Source organism: Leptodactylus fuscus, unplaced genomic scaffold, assembly GCF_031893055.1.
Source record: "Leptodactylus fuscus isolate aLepFus1 unplaced genomic scaffold, aLepFus1.hap2 HAP2_SCAFFOLD_139, whole genome shotgun sequence".
NCBI lineage: Eukaryota > Metazoa > Chordata > Amphibia > Anura > Leptodactylidae > Leptodactylus > Leptodactylus fuscus.
In genome coordinates, this window is record NW_027440161.1 from 175,898 (window position 1) to 197,380 (window position 21,483).

Sequence of the window (21,483 nt, forward strand, 5' to 3'; positions counted from 1 at the left end):
ATATACACATCTGTAGCGTCTCTAGCTATATACGGTATATACACACCTGTAGCCTCTCTAGCTATATACGGTATATACACATCTGTAGCCTCTCTAGCTATATACAGTATATACACATCTGTAGCGTCTCTAGCTATATACGGTATATACACATCTGTAGCGTCTCTAGCTATATACGGTATATACACATCTGTAGCGTCTCTAGCTATATACGGTATATACACATCTGTAGTGTCTCTAGCTATATACGGTATATACACATCTGTAGCGTCTCTAGCTATATACGGTATATACACATCTGTAGCCTCTCTAGCTATATACGGTATATACACATCTGTAGCCTCTCTAGCTCAAATCAAATCAAAAAATGCTTTATTGGCATGTCCGAATAGGTATTTGGCATTGCCAAAGCTAGTAAAGTGGGTGGGTGGGTGGGGGGGGGAGTTGGGTTATAACAGTCCGTGGAGTCTCATCTTCCTCTTTGTTGGTGACTGCTATATGGGGGGGGGGGTTGGAGGTGGGGTGGGGCAGGGCGGTTGGTTTGGGGTATAACAGTCCGTGGAGTCTCATCTTCCTCTTCGTTGGTGGCTGCTATATGGGGGGGGGGTGGGGGGGGGCGGGTGTTTTGGGATAAATATAACAGTCCGTGGAGTCTCATCTTCCTCTTGTTTGGTGACAGCTGGACACGTATTGGGCAGCGATCTCCACAGTGGCCTCTTCTTCTCCCAGTAGGATGTAGAGTTTCCTCTTCTCCCAGTCTGGGATGTGGGCAGAGAGTCTTTGGTAGTAGACGGCCCTCACAGCTGAGTATTTGGTGCAGTGTAGCAGGAAGTGGGTCTGGTCTTCTAGGGCCCCCTGGTCACAGTGCTGGCACAGTCTCTTCTCCCGTGGCTTGTACGTCTGCCTGTATCGCCCCGTCTCTATCTCTAGGTTGTGGGCGCTCAGTCTGTACTGGCTCAGGGTCTGTCTGTGCTTGGGGTGGCGTATTCTCTCCAGGTAGGTGGCCATGGTGTAGTCCCTTTGTAGGGATTGGTACACATTGGTGAGTTTCTTGGAGTTATTTATTTCGTTTCTCCATTCTTCAATGTACCGCTATCTGTTTGCCTCTGTGGTCGCCTTTATTTCGGCCTTGGTTATCATCTGTTGGTGTTTTTGGTTTGGTGGTTGGCTGCTGTTTGGTTGGTGAATGTCTGGTTTGCTCAGGTGGCTTAGCCATGCTTGGTGGTGGTAGGAGTCGCTCCCCTGGATGTGTGCCTGGAAAGCTAGCGCCCTCTTCTGTATGGTGAGCCATAGGGGGAGTCTGCCTAGCTCTGCCCTGCAGGCCATGTTGGAGGTGTTGCGATGGACATGTAGCAGGTATTTGCAGAACTCCAGGTGGAAGTTCTCTGTTGGGCTGGAATCCCACCTTGACTGGTCTGGGTAGGTGGCTGGGCCCCAAACCTCACTGCCATAGAGAAGGATCGGGGAGATGACAGCGTCAAATATCTTCATCCAGACCCTCACCGGTGGTTTGAGGTGGTACAGTTGTCTTCTGATGGCGTAGAAGGTTCTGCAGGCTTTTGCTTTCAGGGTTTCTATTGCTGCTTTGAAGCTTCCTGATTGGCTGAGCTCCAGCCCCAGGTCGGTGTAGCTGTTGGTTTTCTCCAGTGTGGAGCCGTTCAGTGTGAATTGTGGGGTGGTGGAGGCTTTATTGTGGCCCTTCTTCTGGAATACCATGACTTTGGTCTTCTTCTGGTTGATGGGTAGGGCCCATGTGGTGCTGAATTTTTCCAGCACTGACAGGCTTTCTTGGAGGTCTTTCTCGGTGGGGGCCAGGAGTAGGAGGTCATCGGCGTATAGCAGGAACTTCACCTCTCGATTGTTCAGGGTGAGGCCTGGGGTTGGTGAGGCCTCCAGGGCTGTAGCCAGTTCATTGATATAGATGTTGAAGAGCGTTGGGCTCAGGCTACAGCCTTGTCTGACCCCTCGGGCCTGTTGGAAGTATGCGGTCCTTTTCCCATTCACCTTCACACTGCACTGGTTTCCGGTGTAGGAGCTCTTGATGACGTCGTACGTTCTTCCTCCTATTCCACTCTCTAGGAGTTTTAGGAGTAGGCCTGGGTGCCATACTGAGTCAAACGCCTTCTTAAAGTCCACGAAGCAGGCGAATATCTTGCCTCTTCTGGTGTTGTGGACGTGCGTCTTGATGAGGCTGTGCAGGGTGTAGATATGGTCTGTGGTGCGGTGGTTTGGCATGAACCCTGCTTGGCTCTTGCTGAGGACCCCGTGTTGTGTGAGGAAGGTGAGGATTCTGTTATTGATGATGCTGTTGAACAGTTTCCCCAGCTATGTGCTGCTGACGCAGATCCCTCTGTAGTTGTTGGGGTCATATTGGTCCCCATTCTTGTAGATGGGGGTTATGAGCCCTTTGTTCCAGTCTTCGGGGAAGTGTCCAGCATTGAGCACGAGGGTGAATAGCTTTGCCAGTGCCGCGTGTATTGCTGGAGGGCTGTATTTGATCATCTCTGGTAGGATGCCGTCAGGGCCACTGGCCTTTTTGCCTTTCAGCAGGACAATTCTTTCCTGTATATCTTTTATGGTGATTGGTGAGTCCAGAGGGTTCTGGAAGTCTTTGATGACTTTCTCCATGTCCCTCAGTTTGGTGATTATCTGTTGCTGTTCTGGAGTTAGTTCTTCTTCTGGGATGTTTTTGTAGAGACCTCTGAAGTAGTTGAGCCAGATATTGCCATTTTGGATGTGGAGAGAGTTTTTCTTGGGCTTTGTGCCCATGTGGTGCCAGGTCTCCCAGAATGAGCTGTCCTGGAGGGAGTCCTCTAGTTGCTGTATTTTGTGGGAGAGGTATCTCTGTTTCTTCTCTCTGAGGGTGCCCTTGTATTGCTTGCATAGATTGTTGTAGGCTTCCCTCACCTCCTTGTTGTTGGGGTCCCTGTGTTTTTGGTTGGAGGCTGTTCTTAGGGTATGGCGTAGTGCTTTGCAGTCGCTGTCGAACCATTTGTGGGACTGTTTGTTGGTTTGTCTTATGGGTTTGGTTGGTTTCAGGCCTGCTAGTTCTGCTGTGGTCTGTAGGATGTACTTGAGATCCTTCACAGCTCTGGTGACTCCCTGTTGGTCTGGCTGATAGGTGTTTGTATGGAAGTTTGTGAGCAGTGTCTTGATTTCGGGTCGGTTGGTTGCGTTGGTATATTCTATGGCCTGGTGGTTGGCCCATGTGAAATGTCTTGGTAGGTTGTAGAGGCCGGACTGTTGGGGCTCATGTATGGGTGTTTTGTTCCTGGTTCTCATGTATAGTAGGATCTGGTTGTGGTCTGATAGATGGGAGTCAGGTGCGATTGTGAAGTCTTCAATGTCTGACAGGTCTGCGTCTGTAATGGCATAGTCCACCACGCTGTTGCCCACTTGAGAGTTTAGTGTGAAGCGTCCTCTGGGATCGCCTGTGGTACGTCCGTTTATTATGTACAGTCCTAGGCTTCGGCACATGTTCAGCAGTTGTCTCCCACTCTTGTTGACAATTCTGTCTTGGCTGTTTCTTCTTGTCTGTGTGGGTTCTGGGTGGTGGATCTCACTACCGTGCGTATGTGGGTTGTCGTCAGGAGGCAGGTAGTCTAACTCTGTGCCTGTCCTTGCATTCAGGTCTCCGCATATTAGTACTCTGCCTTTGGGTTGGAAGTGGACGGCTTCCCTTTGTAGGACCTCGTAAGTGTCGGGGTGGTGGTAGGGGGACCCTGGTGGGGGCATATATACTGCACAGAGATAGATGTCCTGCTGGCCGCTGAGGATGGAGCTGCTTATTTTTATCCATATGTGATTAGTTCCACGTTTGGTGGCTTTTACGTGTTCTTTGAGCTCCTCCTTGTACCATATTAGTATGCCTCCTGAGTGGCGGCCATGTTTGGTGGTCTTATTTTTCTGGGCGGGCACTGAGAATTCCTTGTAGCCCATGGGTGTTAGGGACTCGTCATCTGCCCGGGTCCATGTCTCTAGGAGGATTTGAATGTCTATGTTTTTTAGTCTGTCTATGAAGTCTGGATCTTTTGGGTTAGATCTATAGGCTGAGGCGTTCAGCCCTTGTATGTTCCAACTACTGATAGTTAGTGATTTCATCTTCAGTGTGTAAACCTTGTAATGAGCTGTCCTGCAGAGGACGGGCTGGGTTCTTGGTTGGTTGCAGTGTGGCCAGGTATTGGTTTATGTGCATTGCTGTTGTGGCCATTGTAGTGACCGCATGCTCTATTCTCTTTATTGTCTCTATGTTGGTGCTCTGGGTTGCTCTGGTTGGCTTTTTCTTGATAGGTGACATCTTTGGGGGGTTCTGTCTTGGATATTGGCGGTTGTCGGGTATTATTTCCATGGTTCTTTGTCTTGTTTGGTGTCTAGGCCCGGGGGCTCTGTTGAGCACTAAGTCTTTGAATTCCTTCGCTAGGAGGCTGACGCCATGTTTATTGAGGTGTTTGTCATCATATAGGTGACGCTTATCTATGGAGGGGTGTTGTGCCAGGGTGATGCCTGATGTTTGTCTGATTCTGGTCGCCAGCTCTTTGTTGATCCCCATGATGGTAGCTTCAGAGATGTCTTCTGGTGGGAGCAGAGATGACAGGATGATACTACTGTCTGGGAACTGTTGCTTTGCTTTCTCTGCTAGTTGGACCAGTTGGCCCGCTGTCTGTTGGGGCTGGTCAGAGAGATCTTCTGTGCCTGTGTGTATGACAATGTGTTTCGGGGTAGTGAAGAAAGGCTTGCAAATGACGGTATTGGCTTTTTCAATGGTTGGGCTGTGGATTTTCTTGACTCTTTGCCGTGGGAAGAGCTTTCTTGTATTAATGTACTTGCCATTGGAGTCTATGATCAGGACTATATCTGGGTTTGAGGTTCTCGTTGTTTGGGTTCTCTCTGGCTCTATGTCTGGGGTGATGGGCAGTTTTGGACTTTCTTGTGATGTGTGAGGCATTTCTGGCTTATTGATACCTTGATCAGAGACTGTTGTGTTTTCTTCCCCCTCTTCCTTAGATCTTATCTCTTGTGTCTGTAGTTTCAGGCCTGATAACTCTTCCTTTAGTTCTGTGATTTCTTGTAGGCACTGCGTCATTTTATCCCACAGCTTGACATTCTCTTGCTGGCAGGCTGCTATCTCTTTTCTCAGATTTGTGTTTTCCTGGATAAGTTTGTGGATGGCTTTTGTGTCACCATTTGTGCTGGACAGTTCGTTGACATTACAGTTTCTGTTATAATTGTGTTTATAGATAGTAAAATCTCTCTCCAGCCGGGATACAATCTCTGTGAGGGACTCTACTGAGAGGTGTGAGGAGTCGGGGGAGGGCTTGCTGGCTTGTGTACTGGCAGTGTTGGGGGAGGTCACGGGTAATTCACCTGAGTCAGTGGGTGATCCTGTGTCTGTGCCCCTTTTTAGTTGTGCCTGATTCTTGATTTCTGGGAATTTTTCTATACATTGGAGAAGCCTATCTTCTCTTCCTTGAATCATTAAAGTCCCACTAGTAAAAATGGTTGTTGTGAGAATCACTTCGCCGGCCCCTTGTGGGTTTTTTATTCTGATTGTTATTTTGCCTGTATCCGCCTCTTCTGTTGTTGTACTCTTGTAGCAGTCACATATTGCATGCTGCCAGGCTCTTATATGATCGGTGTGCATAATGAGGTTAGTCATTCTTTGGTTTGATGTGTAATCAGCAAACAGGGTCTCAGCATGGGCTTTGAGGAGATCTTTCTTTGCATTTTTCTTTTCATTGGCACTCATGTTATCAGGGTATGTAATCTGTAGAGTGGCCTGCCCCCCACTGTGTACAGAGACAGTGCTCTTAGCATAACAGTCAATGTTTTCTGTTGGCTCCATTGCTTCTTTCACACCTTCTGGGATGCCTGACCCCCTGCTGTGCTGGGACCTTGTCCTAGGTTCTATGGAGCTCATACTAGGTTCATCTAAGAATTCCATATTATAATCTCCCAGGTTCCCAAAATCTGAGGGTGTCCCCGATTTCCTTATTTCTGAGGGATAATCTACTTGTTTATGGGATTAGCCAAGTGATGGCCCTACCTTCTGTGATGTGGGATCCTGGGGTCAGATGTGATGTTCCTGTTGCATTCAGCCAGTCTGAGGTCTGTAGGAATCTTCTCTTGTATTTTAAAATCCTTTTTCTGTTCTTATTTCATTTTTCTCTTGGGATGTTTTTAGTCTCGCTTAGTTATGTCTTCCATAGAGCCGATATTTCCTGGTTTTCGTCTTGCAGGTAGCTCAATTACAAGGTTTTACTTTGATGAAAGTCAGGAGCTCATGGTGGGAGATGCTTACAGTTCAGTAGTCAAGACACTTTTACTAGCTATATACGGTATACACATCTGTAGCCTCTCTAGCTATATACGGTATACACATCTGTAGCCTCTCTAGCTATATACGGTATACACATCTGTAGCGTCTCTAGCTATATACGGTATATACACATCTGTAGCGTCTCTAGCTATATACGGTATATACACACCTGTAGCGTCTCTAGCTATATACGGTATACACATCTGTAGCGTCTCTAGCTATATACGGTATATACACATCTGTAGCGTCTCTAGCTATATACGGTATATACACACCTGTAGCGTCTCTAGCTATATACGGTATATACACATCTGTAGCCTCTCTAGCTATATACAGTATATACACATCTGTAGCGTCTCTAGCTATATACGGTATATACACATCTGTAGCGTCTCTAGCTATATACGGTATATACACATCTGTAGCGTCTCTAGCTATATACGGTATATACACACCTGTAGCCTCTCTAGCTATATACGGTATACACATCTGTAGCCTCTCTAGCTATATACGGTATATACACATCTGTAGCGTCTCTAGCTATATACGGTATACACATCTGTAGCCTCTCTAGCTATATACGGTATACACATCTGTAGCCTCTCTAGCTATATACGGTATACACATCTGTAGCCTCTCTAGCTATATACGGTATATACACATCTGTAGCGTCTCTAGCTATATACGGTATATACACATCTGTAGTGTCTCTAGCTATATACGGTATATACACATCTGTAGCCTCTCTAGCTATATACAGTATATACACATCTGTAGCCTCTCTAGCTATATACGGTATACACATCTGTAGCCTCTCTAGCTATATACGGTATATACACATCTGTAGTGTCTCTAGCTATATACGGTATATACACATCTGTAGCCTCTCTAGCTATATACGGTATACACATCTGTAGCCTCTCTAGCTATATACGGTATATACACATCTGTAGCCTCTCTAGCTATATACGGTATACACATCTGTAGCCTCTCTAGCTATATACGGTATACACATCTGTAGCCTCTCTAGCTATATACGGTATATACACATCTGTAGCGTCTCTAGCTATATACGGTATACACATCTGTAGCCTCTCTAGCTATATACGGTATACACATCTGTAGCCTCTCTAGCTATATACGGTATATACACATCTGTAGCCTCTCTAGCTATATACGGTATACACATCTGTAGCCTCTCTAGCTATATACGGTATACACATCTGTAGCCTCTCTAGCTATATACGGTATATACACATCTGTAGCGTCTCTAGCTATATACGGTATACACATCTGTAGCCTCTCTAGCTATATACGGTATACACATCTGTAGCCTCTCTAGCTATATACGGTATATACACATCTGTAGCCTCTCTAGCTATATACGGTATACACATCTGTAGCCTCTCTAGCTATATACGGTATATACACATCTGTAGCGTCTCTAGCTATATACGGTATACACATCTGTAGCCTCTCTAGCTATATACGGTATACACATCTGTAGCCTCTCTAGCTATATACGGTATATACACATCTGTAGCGTCTCTAGCTATATACGGTATATACACATCTGTAGCCTCTCTAGCTATATACGGTATATACACATCTGTAGCCTCTCTAGCTATATACGGTATACACATCTGTAGCCTCTCTAGCTATATACGGTATACACATCTGTAGCCTCTCTAGCTATATACGGTATACACATCTGTAGCCTCTCTAGCTATATACGGTATACACATCTGTAGCGTCTCTAGCTATATACGGTATACACATCTGTAGTGTCTCTAGCTATATACGGTATACACATCTGTAGCCTCTCTAGCTATATACGGTATATACACATCTGTAGCCTCTCTAGCTATATACGGCATACACATCTGTAGCCTCTCTAGCTATATACGGTATATACACATCTGTAGCGTCTCTAGCTATATACAGTATATACACATCTGTAGCGTCTCTAGCTATATACGGTATACACATCCGGATTCTTACTTGCACATATCTTGGCCTTGGCGCTGAGGCTGCAGGTGGACGTTGCGGCGCACACACTGGTCAGGTTATAGCAGGTGACGGGATCTGGAAGATAAATGACAGCGCTAACACTCGTCGCCTCCACATCACATCTGTCAGGACCTTTCTATAGAGTTACAAGCCGGTCAGGTCGGCGCCGCGCACAATACAGCGCAATCAGCGGGGTAAAGCGCCTCCGGCAGCGGCAACATTTTTGGAGAAGAATTCAGAGAGTTTTTGTAAGTCATTGTTTATCAGTCCTAGTCCGTGGCCACTACTCAGCTTTCCGAGGCTTCTGAACGGCACATCCGCTATAAGCAGGGCAGGTAGCGAGGAAGACTTAAAGGGAGTGTCCGCAGGAGCCGGCAATCACCCCGGCCGCAGGTACATATATACATGTACATCATTACTGAGGACTTATAGCGCCCCCTGGGACCGCGCTTACTCCAGGGGGGCTCGGACACTTTTTTGGGGGCAGTTTTGTGATCCCGATATCTCAGAATTATCTCTCAAAATTTGGGACAATTCTGCAAATTCCAGTCTGTTGTGAAGTATGTAGAGAATGATATCGGGGAGGACTGATCATGTGGAGCCCTCCCTTATCTAGTGGGGGTCTGACTAATGATGAGAATGGGGGTCCCATCGTGTGTCCCCCCCCCCAGGTCATAGTGTATGTGTGACTACTGCTCGTGCTGCGGGAGGAGGGGGGACCACCCGGCAGTGTCACCTATCCAGTGTATACGTGATGATGTCATCAGAGGACCCCTTTATACTGTTCTGCTTATATCACCCCGATATGATATGTCGCCCCATCCTCCGGGGTATTGTGTGCCCATTCTATGGGGTTGGTCCGGGCGCAGCGTGGGAATGTTTGCCGCAGTCTCAGTATAATAGAGACTCACACAAAGGGAAATATTGACTCAGGATGAAAACCTTTTATTATAAGGAGAAGAGAGTTCAGCTGAAGGACGGCCGGGGGGCCACGACTAGTCCAATGTCTCCTATATATATATATACCATACGGCCCACTCCTCTATATATGGTTAGTACTGAGGCGCCCCATCCTGGTCAGACTGTGTCACTGCGGAGAGCGGCCCCAAACCTTCTATATGAGACAAGGGGCTTATACTGGGGTGTGCAGGTATATAGGATGGCTGATAGCCCTGGGGGGCCCCAAACCTTCTATATGAGACAAGGGGCTTATACTGGGGTGTGCAGGTATATAGGGTGGCTGACAGCCCTGGGGGGCCCCAAACCTTCTATATGAGACAAGGGGCTTATACTGGGGTGTGCAGGTATATAGGATGGCTGATAGCCCTGGGGGGCCCCAAACCTTCTATATGAGACAAGGGGCTTATACTGGGGTGTGCAGGTATGTAGGATGGCTGATAGCCCTGGGGGGCCCCAAACCTTCTATATGAGACAAGGGGCTTATACTGGGGTGTGCAGGTATATAGGATGGCTGACAGCCCTGGGGGGCCCCAAACCTTCTATATGAGACTGTGAGACAAGGGGCTTATACTGGGGTGTGCAGGTATGTAGGATGGCTGACGGCCCTGGGGGGCCCCAAACCTTCTATATGAGACAAGGGGCTTATACTGGGGTGTGCAGGTATGTAGGATGGCTGACGGCCCTGGGGGGCCCCAAACCTTCTATATGAGACAAGGGGCTTATACTGGGGTGTGCAGGTATATAGGGTGGCTGACGGCCCTGGGGGGCCCCAAACCTTCTATATGAGACAAGGGGCTTATACTGGGGTGTGCAGGTATATAGGGTGGCTGACAGCCCTGGGGGGCCCCAAACCTTCTATATGAGACAAGGGGCTTATACTGGGGTGTGCAGGTATGTAGGATGGCTGATAGCCCTGGGGGGCCCCAAACCTTCTATATGAGACAAGGGGCTTATACTGGGGTGTGCAGGTATGTAGGATGGCTGATAGCCCTGGGGGGCCCCAAACCTTCTATATGAGACAAGGGGCTTATACTGGGGTGTGCAGGTATATAGGGTGGCTGACGGCCCTGGGGGGCCCCAAACCTTCTATATGAGACAAGGGGCTTATACTGGGGTGTGCAGGTATGTAGGATGGCTGATAGCCCTGGGGGGCCCCAAACCTTCTATATGAGACAAGGGGCTTATACTGGGGTGTGCAGGTATGTAGGATGGCTGATAGCCCTGGGGGGCCCCAAACCTTCTATATGAGACAAGGGGCTTATACTGGGGTGTGCAGGTATATAGGGTGGCTGACAGCCCTGGGGGGCCCCAAACCTTCTATATGAGACAAGGGGCTTATACTGGGGTGTGCAGGTATATAGGATGGCTGACAGCCCTGGGGGGCCCCAAACCTTCTATATGAGACAAGGGGCTTATACTGGGGTGTGCAGGTATATAGGATGGCTGACAGCCCTGGGGGGCCCCAAACCTTCTATATGAGACTGTGAGACAAGGGGCTTATACTGGGGTGTGCAGGTATGTAGGATGGCTGACGGCCCTGGGGGGCCCCAAACCTTCTATATGAGACAAGGGGCTTATACTGGGGTGTGCAGGTATATAGGGTGGCTGACGGCCCTGGGGGGCCCCAAACCTTCTATATGAGACAAGGGGCTTATACTGGGGTGTGCAGGTATATAGGATGGCTGACGGCCCTGGGGGGCCCCAAACCTTCTATATGAGACAAGGGGCTTATACTGGGGTGTGCAGGTATATAGGGTGGCTGACGGCCCTGGGGGGCCCCAAACCTTCTATATGAGACAAGGGGCTTATACTGGGGTGTGTGGCTGACAGCCCTGGGGGGCCCCAAACCTTCTATATGTGACCGTGAGACAAGGGGCTTATACTGGGGTGTGTGGCTGACAGCCCTGGGGGGCCCCTGGCATACATGGTGGTATCCGGAGCGGGGCCTTGTGGTGATGAGACTGACCGAAGGGCCCCAGGCCTGGATAGAGGAGTTTTCTGTAAGAACCAATCAGATTCCAGCTTTCATTTACTCAGCCCAGGCTCGCCACAGAAAGCCATGATCTGATTGGTTGCCATGGGCCACATCTCCCCTTTATGAGGCCACGTAGATTTTTTGGCGTGGCCCAGGATCAGAACGGATTGTTCATGCCACAAGTAACCGTGAAATTCGCTGTGAACGCCCAATGTCTGCTCAGCGTGTACGGTGGATTAGACAAGAAGACTTGTAGCTAAAGATAGTCTAGAAACTTCCGTGAGAGGTTAAAGGTCAGAGCCATAATTACCCCTAATTACCGGGTACATGATAATGCGCCGTATCTAAGCACGTTAAAGATGCTTTAAGGGCACGTTCACACAATGCAAATACACGTAAGACAAATGTGTGACGTATACTGGCAGTGCGAATCTACGAGTGAGCCGGGAATTCAGCCTGTGACTCCCGGCCGCGGCCTCCATGTTGTTACTGCGGAGACTGAATTGACATGCCCTTAAAGGGATTCTTCACGCAGCAACGTCCCGCAAAATATCACATTCATTTTCCTTTTTTAGGGAATTTTTCTTCTATTTTTCAAAATGACTTAAAAAATCCTCAGACATTTCACTGTTATATCTGGTTATAGAAAGCTGGGTGACTACCGGGGAGCCGTCACCCCAATATGGCAGACTCTTCCCACCCACTATGTTATTACATAAAGATGGAGGATTAGCGTTCGGCGACCCCCACGCTGCCGCCGCCCATGAACATCTCCAGGTTTGTAGTCAATGGGGAGGGGCAAGACAAGCGAGTGGGCGTCACCGGATCATTGATGTTGTCAAAGAATTTAGCATTTACACCAATCTACTCACCAGAACAATTCCGTCCAGCATTGGAAGAGTTAAGATCCTGGATTCCTGGATAGCACTGACATTGGTAACTCCCAGCCGTGTTGGTGCAGGACGCCAGGGGGGAGCATGTATTGTTACCTGAGGCACACTCGTCTATATCTGCATATAATATACAAAACACATGCTGCTATTAGTAATGTGAGGAGTATACAGTTGTCACAGCCCCGCCCCTTAGCATAGGACTATGACATATTAGCATATTACTCAATGAGACTGCACTCACCGGCACAGACCCGGCCGGGGTTAGAGGGGTTTTGGTCTGTAGTTCCTGGTTTGCACTGACATTGGTAACTCCCAGCCGTGTTGGTGCAGGACGCCAGGGGTGAGCATGTATTGTTACCCGAGGCACACTCATCTATATCTGCATATAATATACAAAACACATGCTGCTATTAGTAATGTGAGGAGTATACAGTTGTCACAGCCCCGCCCCTCAGGGCCGGCATCAGTGCATGGCATAGTGGGGCAAGTTCCAGGGCCCACAGAGCCTCTGGGGGCCCCCCGGCACTTGCCCGCCCCAGCACTTGCCTGTCCCGTCTGACGGACGCCGATGAGCTGAATACCTAGGCGATTACAGCAGGAGCTGTGAGCTCAGCTCCTGCTTTAAAGCTGCGGCCCGGCGTGCGGGTGTAGGGGTGATGACGTCATCACATCGCGCTTACACACGCAAGCCGGGCCGCAGCTTTAAAGCAGGAGCTGAGCTCACAGTTATGTGAATGGAGTGAGAGAGCGGAGAGAGGAGCATCGGGGGAGCGATGGAAGGTGAGTGTAAGTGTTTGTTTTGTATTAAATATTAAGGTGGAACATAATGAAGGGGCCCATGAAACTGGGGGAGGGGGGGAACGGCATGACACTGGGGACAGAGATGGAGGGGGGACATGAAACTGGGGGGGCAAATGAAGGGGAGGGGGGGAACGGCATGACACTGGGGAAGATGAAGGGGGTGGGGAGAGAACGGCATGAAACTGGGGACAGAGATGGAGGGGGCCCAATGAAACTGGGGGGGGGGGCAAATGAAGCGGAGGGGGGGGGAACGGCATGACACTGGGGCAAATGGGGGGGTGGAACAGCATGACACTGGGGTAGAGACGGGGGACATGAAACTGGGGGGCAAATGAAGGGGAGGGGGGAACGGCATGACACTGGGGAAGATGAAGGGGGTGGGGGAGAGAACGGCATGAAACTGGGGACAGAGATGGAGGGGGCCCAATGAAACTGGGGGGGGGCAAATGAAGGGGAGGGGGAGAACGGCATGACACTGGGGAAGATGAAGGGGGTGGGGAGAGAACGGCATGAAACTGGGGACAGAGATGGAGGGGGCCCAATGAAACTGGGGGGGGCAAATGAAGGGGAGGGGGGAACGGCATGACACTGGGGAAGATGAAGGGGGTGGGGGAGAGAACGGCATGAAACTGGGGACAGAGATGGAGGGGGCCCAATGAAACTGGGGGGGGCAAATGAAGGGGAGGGGGAGAACGGCATGACACTGGGGAAGATGAAGGGGGTGGGGAGAGAACGGCATGAAACTGGGGACAGAGATGGAGGGGGCCCAATGAAACTGGGGGGGCAAATGAAGGGGAGGGGGGAACGGCATGACACTGGGGAAGATGAAGGGGGTGGGGGAGAGAACGGCATGAAACTGGGGACAGAGATGGAGGGGGCCCAATGAAACTGGGGGGGCAAATGGAGGTGGGGAACAGCATGACACTGGGGCAGATGGGGGGGTGGAACAGCATGACACTGGGCCAGAGACAGGGAACATGAAACTGGGCAGATGAAGGGGGAGAACGTGATGAAACTGGGGACAGAGATGGAGGGGGGACATGAAACTGGGGGCAGATGAAGGGTGTATATGAAACTGGGGGAGAGATGGAGGGGGGGGCATATAATTTACGGGTGACTGTAGGAGGATTATACTGTGTGGGAGCACATGAAAAATGAATGAGAATGGGCGGAGTCAACATAAAAGTGGGTGGAGCCAAATTTGCCGCGACGTGCAGAGTGCGCCGCACATTTTGCCCCTCTTTCTACTCTTTAAAAATTGGGAGGTATGGCGTTGGTGACACTCCTGCGTGACGTCACTCGCTTCATCTGCGACGCAGTGTCTCAACTCCCCGCCTCCTTTACAAGGGGGCCCACTGAGGCTCTGTCGCCCAAGGGCCAATAAAAACCTGGAGCCGGCCCTGCCGCCCCTTAGCATATGACTATGACATATTAGCATATTACTCAATGAGACCGCACTCACCGGCACAGACCCGGCCGGGGTTAGAGGGGTTTTGGTCTGTAGTTCCTGGTTTGCACTGACATTGGTAACCCCCAGCCGTGTTGGTGCAGGACGCCAGGGGGGAGCATGTATTGTTACCCGAGGCACACTCATCTATATCTTCATATAATATACAAAACACATGTTGCTATTAGTAATCTGAGGAGTATACAGTTGTCACAGCCCCGCCCCTTAGCATATGTCTATGACATATTAGCATATTACTCAATGAGACTGCACTCACCGGCACAGACCCGGCCGGGGTTGGGGGGGTTTTGGTCTGTAGTTCCTGGTTTGCACTGACATTGGTAACTCCCAGCCGTGTTGGTGCAGGATGCCAGGGGTGAGCATGTATTGTTACCCGAGGCACACTCGTCTATATCTGCACAAGAAGAAGAGACAATCAAGACCAAAAAGTCATAACTAATAGTAATATGCAACAATGGGAGTAGTCACAGCTCCGCCCCCTCCCCTAGGATCCTCAACTGCTATTAAGAAAATTCTTAAAGTGCAACTCCATTTTTGGGTAACTTTGATATCACTGATTGGTCATTTCTAACTCCAGGCCCAGTCCATGCCCACAATGAAGGACAGTGCAAGGAATTCTGGGAAGAGTAATACATACAGCGCTGTATAATACAACCAAACCATCACAATATGCAAACATTATATAAAATACCCCACATATAGTGAGGCCCAACCGTACCTGCAACACACGTGATCCCCGGGGCATTCGGACTAGTGTCAACAAATCCAGAAAGGCATTGGCACGTATATGCTCCGCTATTAGGTATACAGGTAGCATTCACCGAGCAACCATTCTGACCGGACTCACAACTGTTCAGAGCTGAAAATACAACACACACATATCAATAATCAGAGCAGTATTAGGGCGGGTTCACACGGAGTTACGTCCCGCGAGATTTGGCATGTGTACGCCGCGTGACCCTTTGCGTGCCGTACACGCTCCCATTCATTTCAATGGGAGCGGGGATCGTATGCGCCGCGCTAGTTTGCGGCCGTGAATAATTGCACAATATCTCTACCTACCATTATAAACATAAGATCTTGGATCGATTATTAGGGCCGTGCTCTGATTTAGGGCGTTGGTGAAATCTGTTGTCACGTTCTGCACTGTGATGTTGTCAGCGATGTTGGTGATGATGTCATATTTCGCAATGACGCTGCCGTTTTCCAGGCTTCTGAGTACGATTCTCATTTGACCAGATTTAATTAGCTCTTGCAGGCGGCTGCTGAGATATTTCAGTAACTGCAGAGTATAAGATATACGAGGACAAATGTTAGCACAGGCAGTGACAATTATTAAAGTGCATCTCCGACCTCACATAGTTACCAATAGACTGGAATGTGTCAGAACAGTCCTGCACTTACTGACTAAAGCCCAGCGGAGGCCAAAGCGCTCTGGAGTGTCAGTGACTTTACTAGGAGAAGACGGGACGTAAAGTGTCAGAACCGCACAGAGTGAATGGCAGCAAAGATTTGTCTTTCTAAGGAAGGATTGTAAACGTGCAAGTATTATCTTGGCTCACATTCACATTGCTGCAGTAGCTGTCTGACACATAAAAGGCTCCGGTGATACCGATGTCACGTACATGACGAAATAAGAGGACGGCAGCAGTATGAAGAGGCCGCCATGTTCTGTAATAGGGTAAAACCTCATAGCTATGAGTAAGGGACGACAAGATACTAGTCCTGAAATGCGTCAGATCTTCATCTATGTTCGTGTTCTTCACATGGTGACGTGACCTCCACGCTTTACATATTTTTAAGTAAAAGTTAAGTTTTATAATTTTGGTTTGCTGGAAAAATCTTCTTTGGATGCCTAAGAGTATATAGCTCCCTGCTCGAGGTGTATACCTGTGAGGTCTAGAGACTTCTCTAAAGCAGCACGGGCAGGTCCAAGGAAGTAGGCCACAAACTCCGCCTAACACCTGGGACTGAAGGGACCAGGCCGCCATTTATGGAAGCCATTTTGTTTGTGCCAGAGTCTTTGGACGTATTGATTTCTGCCCTTACCTGTCTGTGTATATATATATATATATATATATATATATATATATATATATATATATATATATATATATAGTCTCGGCCTCTTGTCTCACCTCATCTGTATACGCATAGTATATAGTATATATAGCCTCGGCCTCTTCTCTCACCTCATCTGTATACACATAGTATATAGTATATATAGCCTCAGCCTCTTGTCTCACCTCATCTGTATACACATAGTATATAGTATATATAGCCTCGGCCTCTTGTCTCACCTCATCTGTATACACATAATATATAGTATATATAGCCTCGGCCTCTTGTCTCACCTCATCTGTATACACATAGTATATAGTATATTGTATATAGCCTCGGCCTCTTGTCTCACCTCATCTGTATACACATAGTATATAGTATATATAGCCTCGGCCTCTTGTCTCACCTCATCTGTATACACATAGTATATATAGCCTCGGCCTCTTCTCTCACCTCATCTGTATACACATAGTATATATAGCCTCGGCCTCTTGTCTCACCTCATCTGTATACACATAGTATATATAGCCTCGGCCTCTTCTCTCACCTCATCTGTATACACATAGTATATATAGCCTCGGTCTCTTCTCTCACCTCATCTGTATACACATAGTATATAGTATATATAGCCTCGGCCTCTTCTCTCACCTCATCTGTATACACATAGTATATAGTATATATAGCCTCGGCCTCTTGTCTCACCTCATCTGTATACACATAGTATATAGTATATATAGCCTCGGCCTCTTGTCTCACCTCATCTGTATACACATAGTATATAGTATATATAGCCTCCGTCTCTTCTCTCACCTCATCTGTATACACATAGTATATAGTATATATAGCCTCGGCCTCTTGTCTCACCTCATCTGTATACACATAGTATATAGTATATATAGCCTCGGCCTCTTCTCTCACCTCATCTGTATACACATAGTATATAGTATATATAGCCTCGGCCTCTTGTCTCACCTCATCTGTATACACATAGTATATAGTATATATAGCCTCGGCCTCTTGTCTCACCTCATCTGTATACACATAATATATAGTATATATAGCCTCGGTCTCTTCTCTCACCTCATCTGTATACACATAGTATATAGTATATATAGCCCCGGCCTCTTCTCTCACCTCATCTGTATACACATAGTATATAGTATATATAGCCTCAGTCTCTTCTCTCACCTCATCTGTATACACATAGTATATAGTATATATAGCCTCAGCCTCTTGTCTCACCTCATCTGTATACACATAGTATATAGTATATATAGCCTCGGCCTCTTGTCTCACCTCATCTGTATACACATAGTATATAGTATATATAGCCTCGGCCTCTTGTCTCACCTCATCTGTATACACATAGTATAAAGTATATATAGCCTCGGCCTCTTCTCTCACCTCATCTGTATACACATAGTATATATAGCCTCGGCCTCTTGTCTCACCTCATCTGTATACACATAGTATATAGTATATATAGCCTCGGCCTCTTGTCTCACCTCATCTGTATACACATAGTATATATAGCCTCGGCCTCTTGTCTCACCTCATCTGTATACACATAGTATATAGTATATATAGCCTCGGCCTCTTGTCTCACCTCATCTGTATACACATAGTATATAGTATATATAGCCTCGGCCTCTTCTCTCACCTCATCTGTATACACATAGTATATAGTATATATAGCCTCGGCCTCTTGTCTCACCTCATCTGTATACACATAGTATATAGTATATATAGCCTCGGCCTCTTCTCTCACCTCATCTGTATACACATAGTATATAGTATATATAGCCTCGGCCTCTTCTCTCACCTCATCTGTATACACATAGTATATATAGCCTCGGTCTCTTCTCTCACCTCATCTGTATACACATAGTATATAGTATATATAGCCTCGGCCTCTTCTCTCACCTCATCTGTATACACATAGTATATAGTATATATAGCCTCGGCCTCTTCTCTCATCTCATCTGTATACACATAGTATACAGTATATATAGCCTCGGCCTCTTGTCTCACCTCATCTGTATACACATAGTATATAGTATATATAGCCTCGGCCTCTTGTCTCACCTCATCTGTATACACATAGTATATAGTATATATAGCCTCGGCCTCTTCTCTCACCTCATCTGTATACACATAGTATATAGTATATTGTATATAGCCTCGGTCTCTTCTCTCACCTCATCTGTATACACATAGTATATAGTATATATAGCCTCGGCCTCTTCTCTCACCTCATCTGTATACACATAGTATATAGTATATATAGCCTCGGTCTCTTCTCTCACCTCATCTGTATACACATAGTATATAGTATATATAGCCTCGGCCTCTTGTCTCACCTCATCTGTATACACATAGTATATAGTATATATAGCCTCGGCCTCTTGTCTCACCTCATCTGTATACACATAGTATATAGTATATATAGCCTCGGCCTCTTGTCTCACCTCATCTGTATACACATAGTATATAGTATATATAGCCTCGGCCTCTTGTCTCACCTCATCTGTATACACATAATATATAGTATATATAGCCTCGGCCTCTTGTCTCACCTCATCTGTATACACATAGTATATAGTATATATAGCCTCGGCCTCTTCTCTCACCTCATCTGTATACACATAGTATATATAGCCCCGGCCTCTTGTCTCACCTCATCTGTATACACATAGTATATAGTATATATAGCCTCGGCCTCTTGTCTCACCTCATCTGTATACACATAGTATATGGTATATATAGCCTCGGCCTCTTGTCTCACCTCATCTGTATACACATAGTATATAGTATATATAGCCTCGGCCTCTTCTCTCACCTCATCTGTATACACATAGTATATAGTATATATAGCCTCGGTCTCTTCTCTCACCTCATCTGTATACACATAGTATATGGTATATATAGCCTCGGCCTCTTGTCTCACCTCATCTGTATACACATAGTATACAGTATATATAGCCTCGGCCTCTTCTCTCACCTCATCTGTATACACATAGTATATAGTATATATAGCCTCGGCCTCTTGTCTCACCTCATCTGTATACACATAGTATACAGTATATATAGCCTCGGCCTCTTGTCTCACCTCAGCTATGAAGTTTCTCTGGAAGTCCTGGAAGGCCGTGCTGTTTCGGTCGCTGTACTCCTTCTTGTATTCTTGATTCGTGATCCTGATTTGTGCGATAAATATTCTTGCGGCTTCGGAGACACAACAAGGGGAGCGGACATTAGTACATTACAGGCCCTTTACCCTCCCTGCCTGACATTACTTGTGCCTCAGCTATGTCAATCACAACCGTCCATATGTCACGCCCGGCTTCATGTTCCGTGCTGAGTGTCTACATGGGGGGGGGGGGGACATGTTGTTGACATAGGTCACACGTGGTGGTGGGAAATGCAAACAAGCAAGTGTGTCTGTGTATGGGGGGGGGGGGTATATAGTGTGAGGTCAGCGACAGCCATCCATCAGCTAGTACTGATGACATCACTGGGGGTTCTGGGCCCCGATCCTGGACGATCAGTCACTTCCTGTCAGTTATACCCGATACGTTGCGTCACCGCTCTTTGTTCTATGTTGCTGTCCGTTGTCTATGATTCAGAAACACGATACCGAGCAGCGATAGAAACCTTGCATCTTTCTGCGCGCTTTCTGGTAACGTCTCGCTATGTCCACAAGACTTCAGGAACGAAGCTATTTATATCCTGACAGATCCCCGTGATGACAAATGAAGGCTACATAACACAACGCCAGGAACATCGTCATCAACTGATGGGGATTAGAGTAAATACTGCGATCACAAAGGGACTGGAAAAAGGACTAGAGGATCAGAAAAACATGGCTGCAGTAGAAACAGCGCCACATCTGCCTTCAGGTGGTGTCTGGTATTGCAGCCTGATTCACCTCTATGTAACTGAGCTGCAATACCAGACACAACCTATAGGGGGCGGTGGCACTAGTTATGCTATACTGATCTTGTTCAATCTCTTTTAAGGGAAAATCCAGTGATTAGGATCGTCTAAAATGTTATTATCATATATATATATATATATATATATATATATATATATATATATATATACGGGGGGGGGGGGGGGGAATCACATGCCCAACTCTCCTATCCTGGACCACCAATAATTTCCGGAATTAAAGGGGCACTGCTAAGTGATTTGACAATTATTTTGATTTTTTTTAACGCCGCTATGATCAGACTGACACTTACAAAGTTCCAAATCTCCCGCACAGATGAAGAGTCAAATGATAAAATTCTCGCTAACTGCAGCCACCAGTAGAGGGAGCTCTGGAACTTGGTGCATACAGTTTAATGGTAGAGTTCTAGTTGCAAACAGTATGCAGCAATGTCTTCGGCTCCCTCTAGTGGTGACTGCAGGCAGACGTAATTATGTAATGGAATTATAAATGAATTTATACTGAATTGATAAACAATCTGACTATTTAGAGATCATGAAGACTAGAATCTAAGAGAATGAATCTCAGTCACTTACTTGTCCAGACTGTCAGCGTATAATTTGCTTTTTGAGGGCAGAATGTCTGCTGCACGGATATTTCATACTGAATTGAAGGGTAAAGACCGATGAAGGTGACATCTGAGTCAGACGTACTGATCTGTTGTACGACCCCATCACTCCCGGACAGTGTCACTACGTAGGTGGCGTTGGTCGGAGATCCTTTTTTGATAAGTTTAAAGGCAATCAAATCACTGGTGACATTGGAGAGTTCTACAGACACGGAGGCAGCAGCTGCAACAAGAAATGAAGAGGTTAATCCACAACAGGGACATGGTTAGGAGGCCCTGTACACATTAGATGGCTGGTCCTGTCAAAATTGGTAACATACATTGGATGAGTATGGATGGGTAAGTATGAGTATGAGTGAGTATGAGTGAGTATGGATACATATGGGTGAGTATGGATGAGCATAGGTGAGTATGGATGAGTATAGGTACGTATGGGTGAG

General features: G+C 47.2%; 1 protein-coding gene across 1 annotated transcript in view; it reads right to left on the bottom strand.

Moving 5' to 3' along the window:
• Positions 1 to 21,483, bottom strand: part of LOC142187211 (uncharacterized) — a 44,571-nt gene that overhangs the window by 17,450 nt on the left and 5,638 nt on the right. Inside the window, exons 2-10 of the mRNA XM_075261464.1 lie at positions 21,012 to 21,266; positions 19,594 to 19,706; positions 15,486 to 15,705; positions 15,142 to 15,282; positions 14,680 to 14,817; positions 14,418 to 14,555; positions 12,396 to 12,533; positions 12,134 to 12,271; positions 8,318 to 8,401 (exon numbers count right to left, since the gene is read on the bottom strand). Coding sequence (XP_075117565.1) covers positions 8,318 to 8,401; positions 12,134 to 12,271; positions 12,396 to 12,533; positions 14,418 to 14,555; positions 14,680 to 14,817; positions 15,142 to 15,282; positions 15,486 to 15,705; positions 19,594 to 19,706; positions 21,012 to 21,266 — 1,365 coding nt within the window. The remainder of the gene's footprint in view (positions 1 to 8,317; positions 8,402 to 12,133; positions 12,272 to 12,395; positions 12,534 to 14,417; positions 14,556 to 14,679; positions 14,818 to 15,141; positions 15,283 to 15,485; positions 15,706 to 19,593; positions 19,707 to 21,011; positions 21,267 to 21,483) is intronic.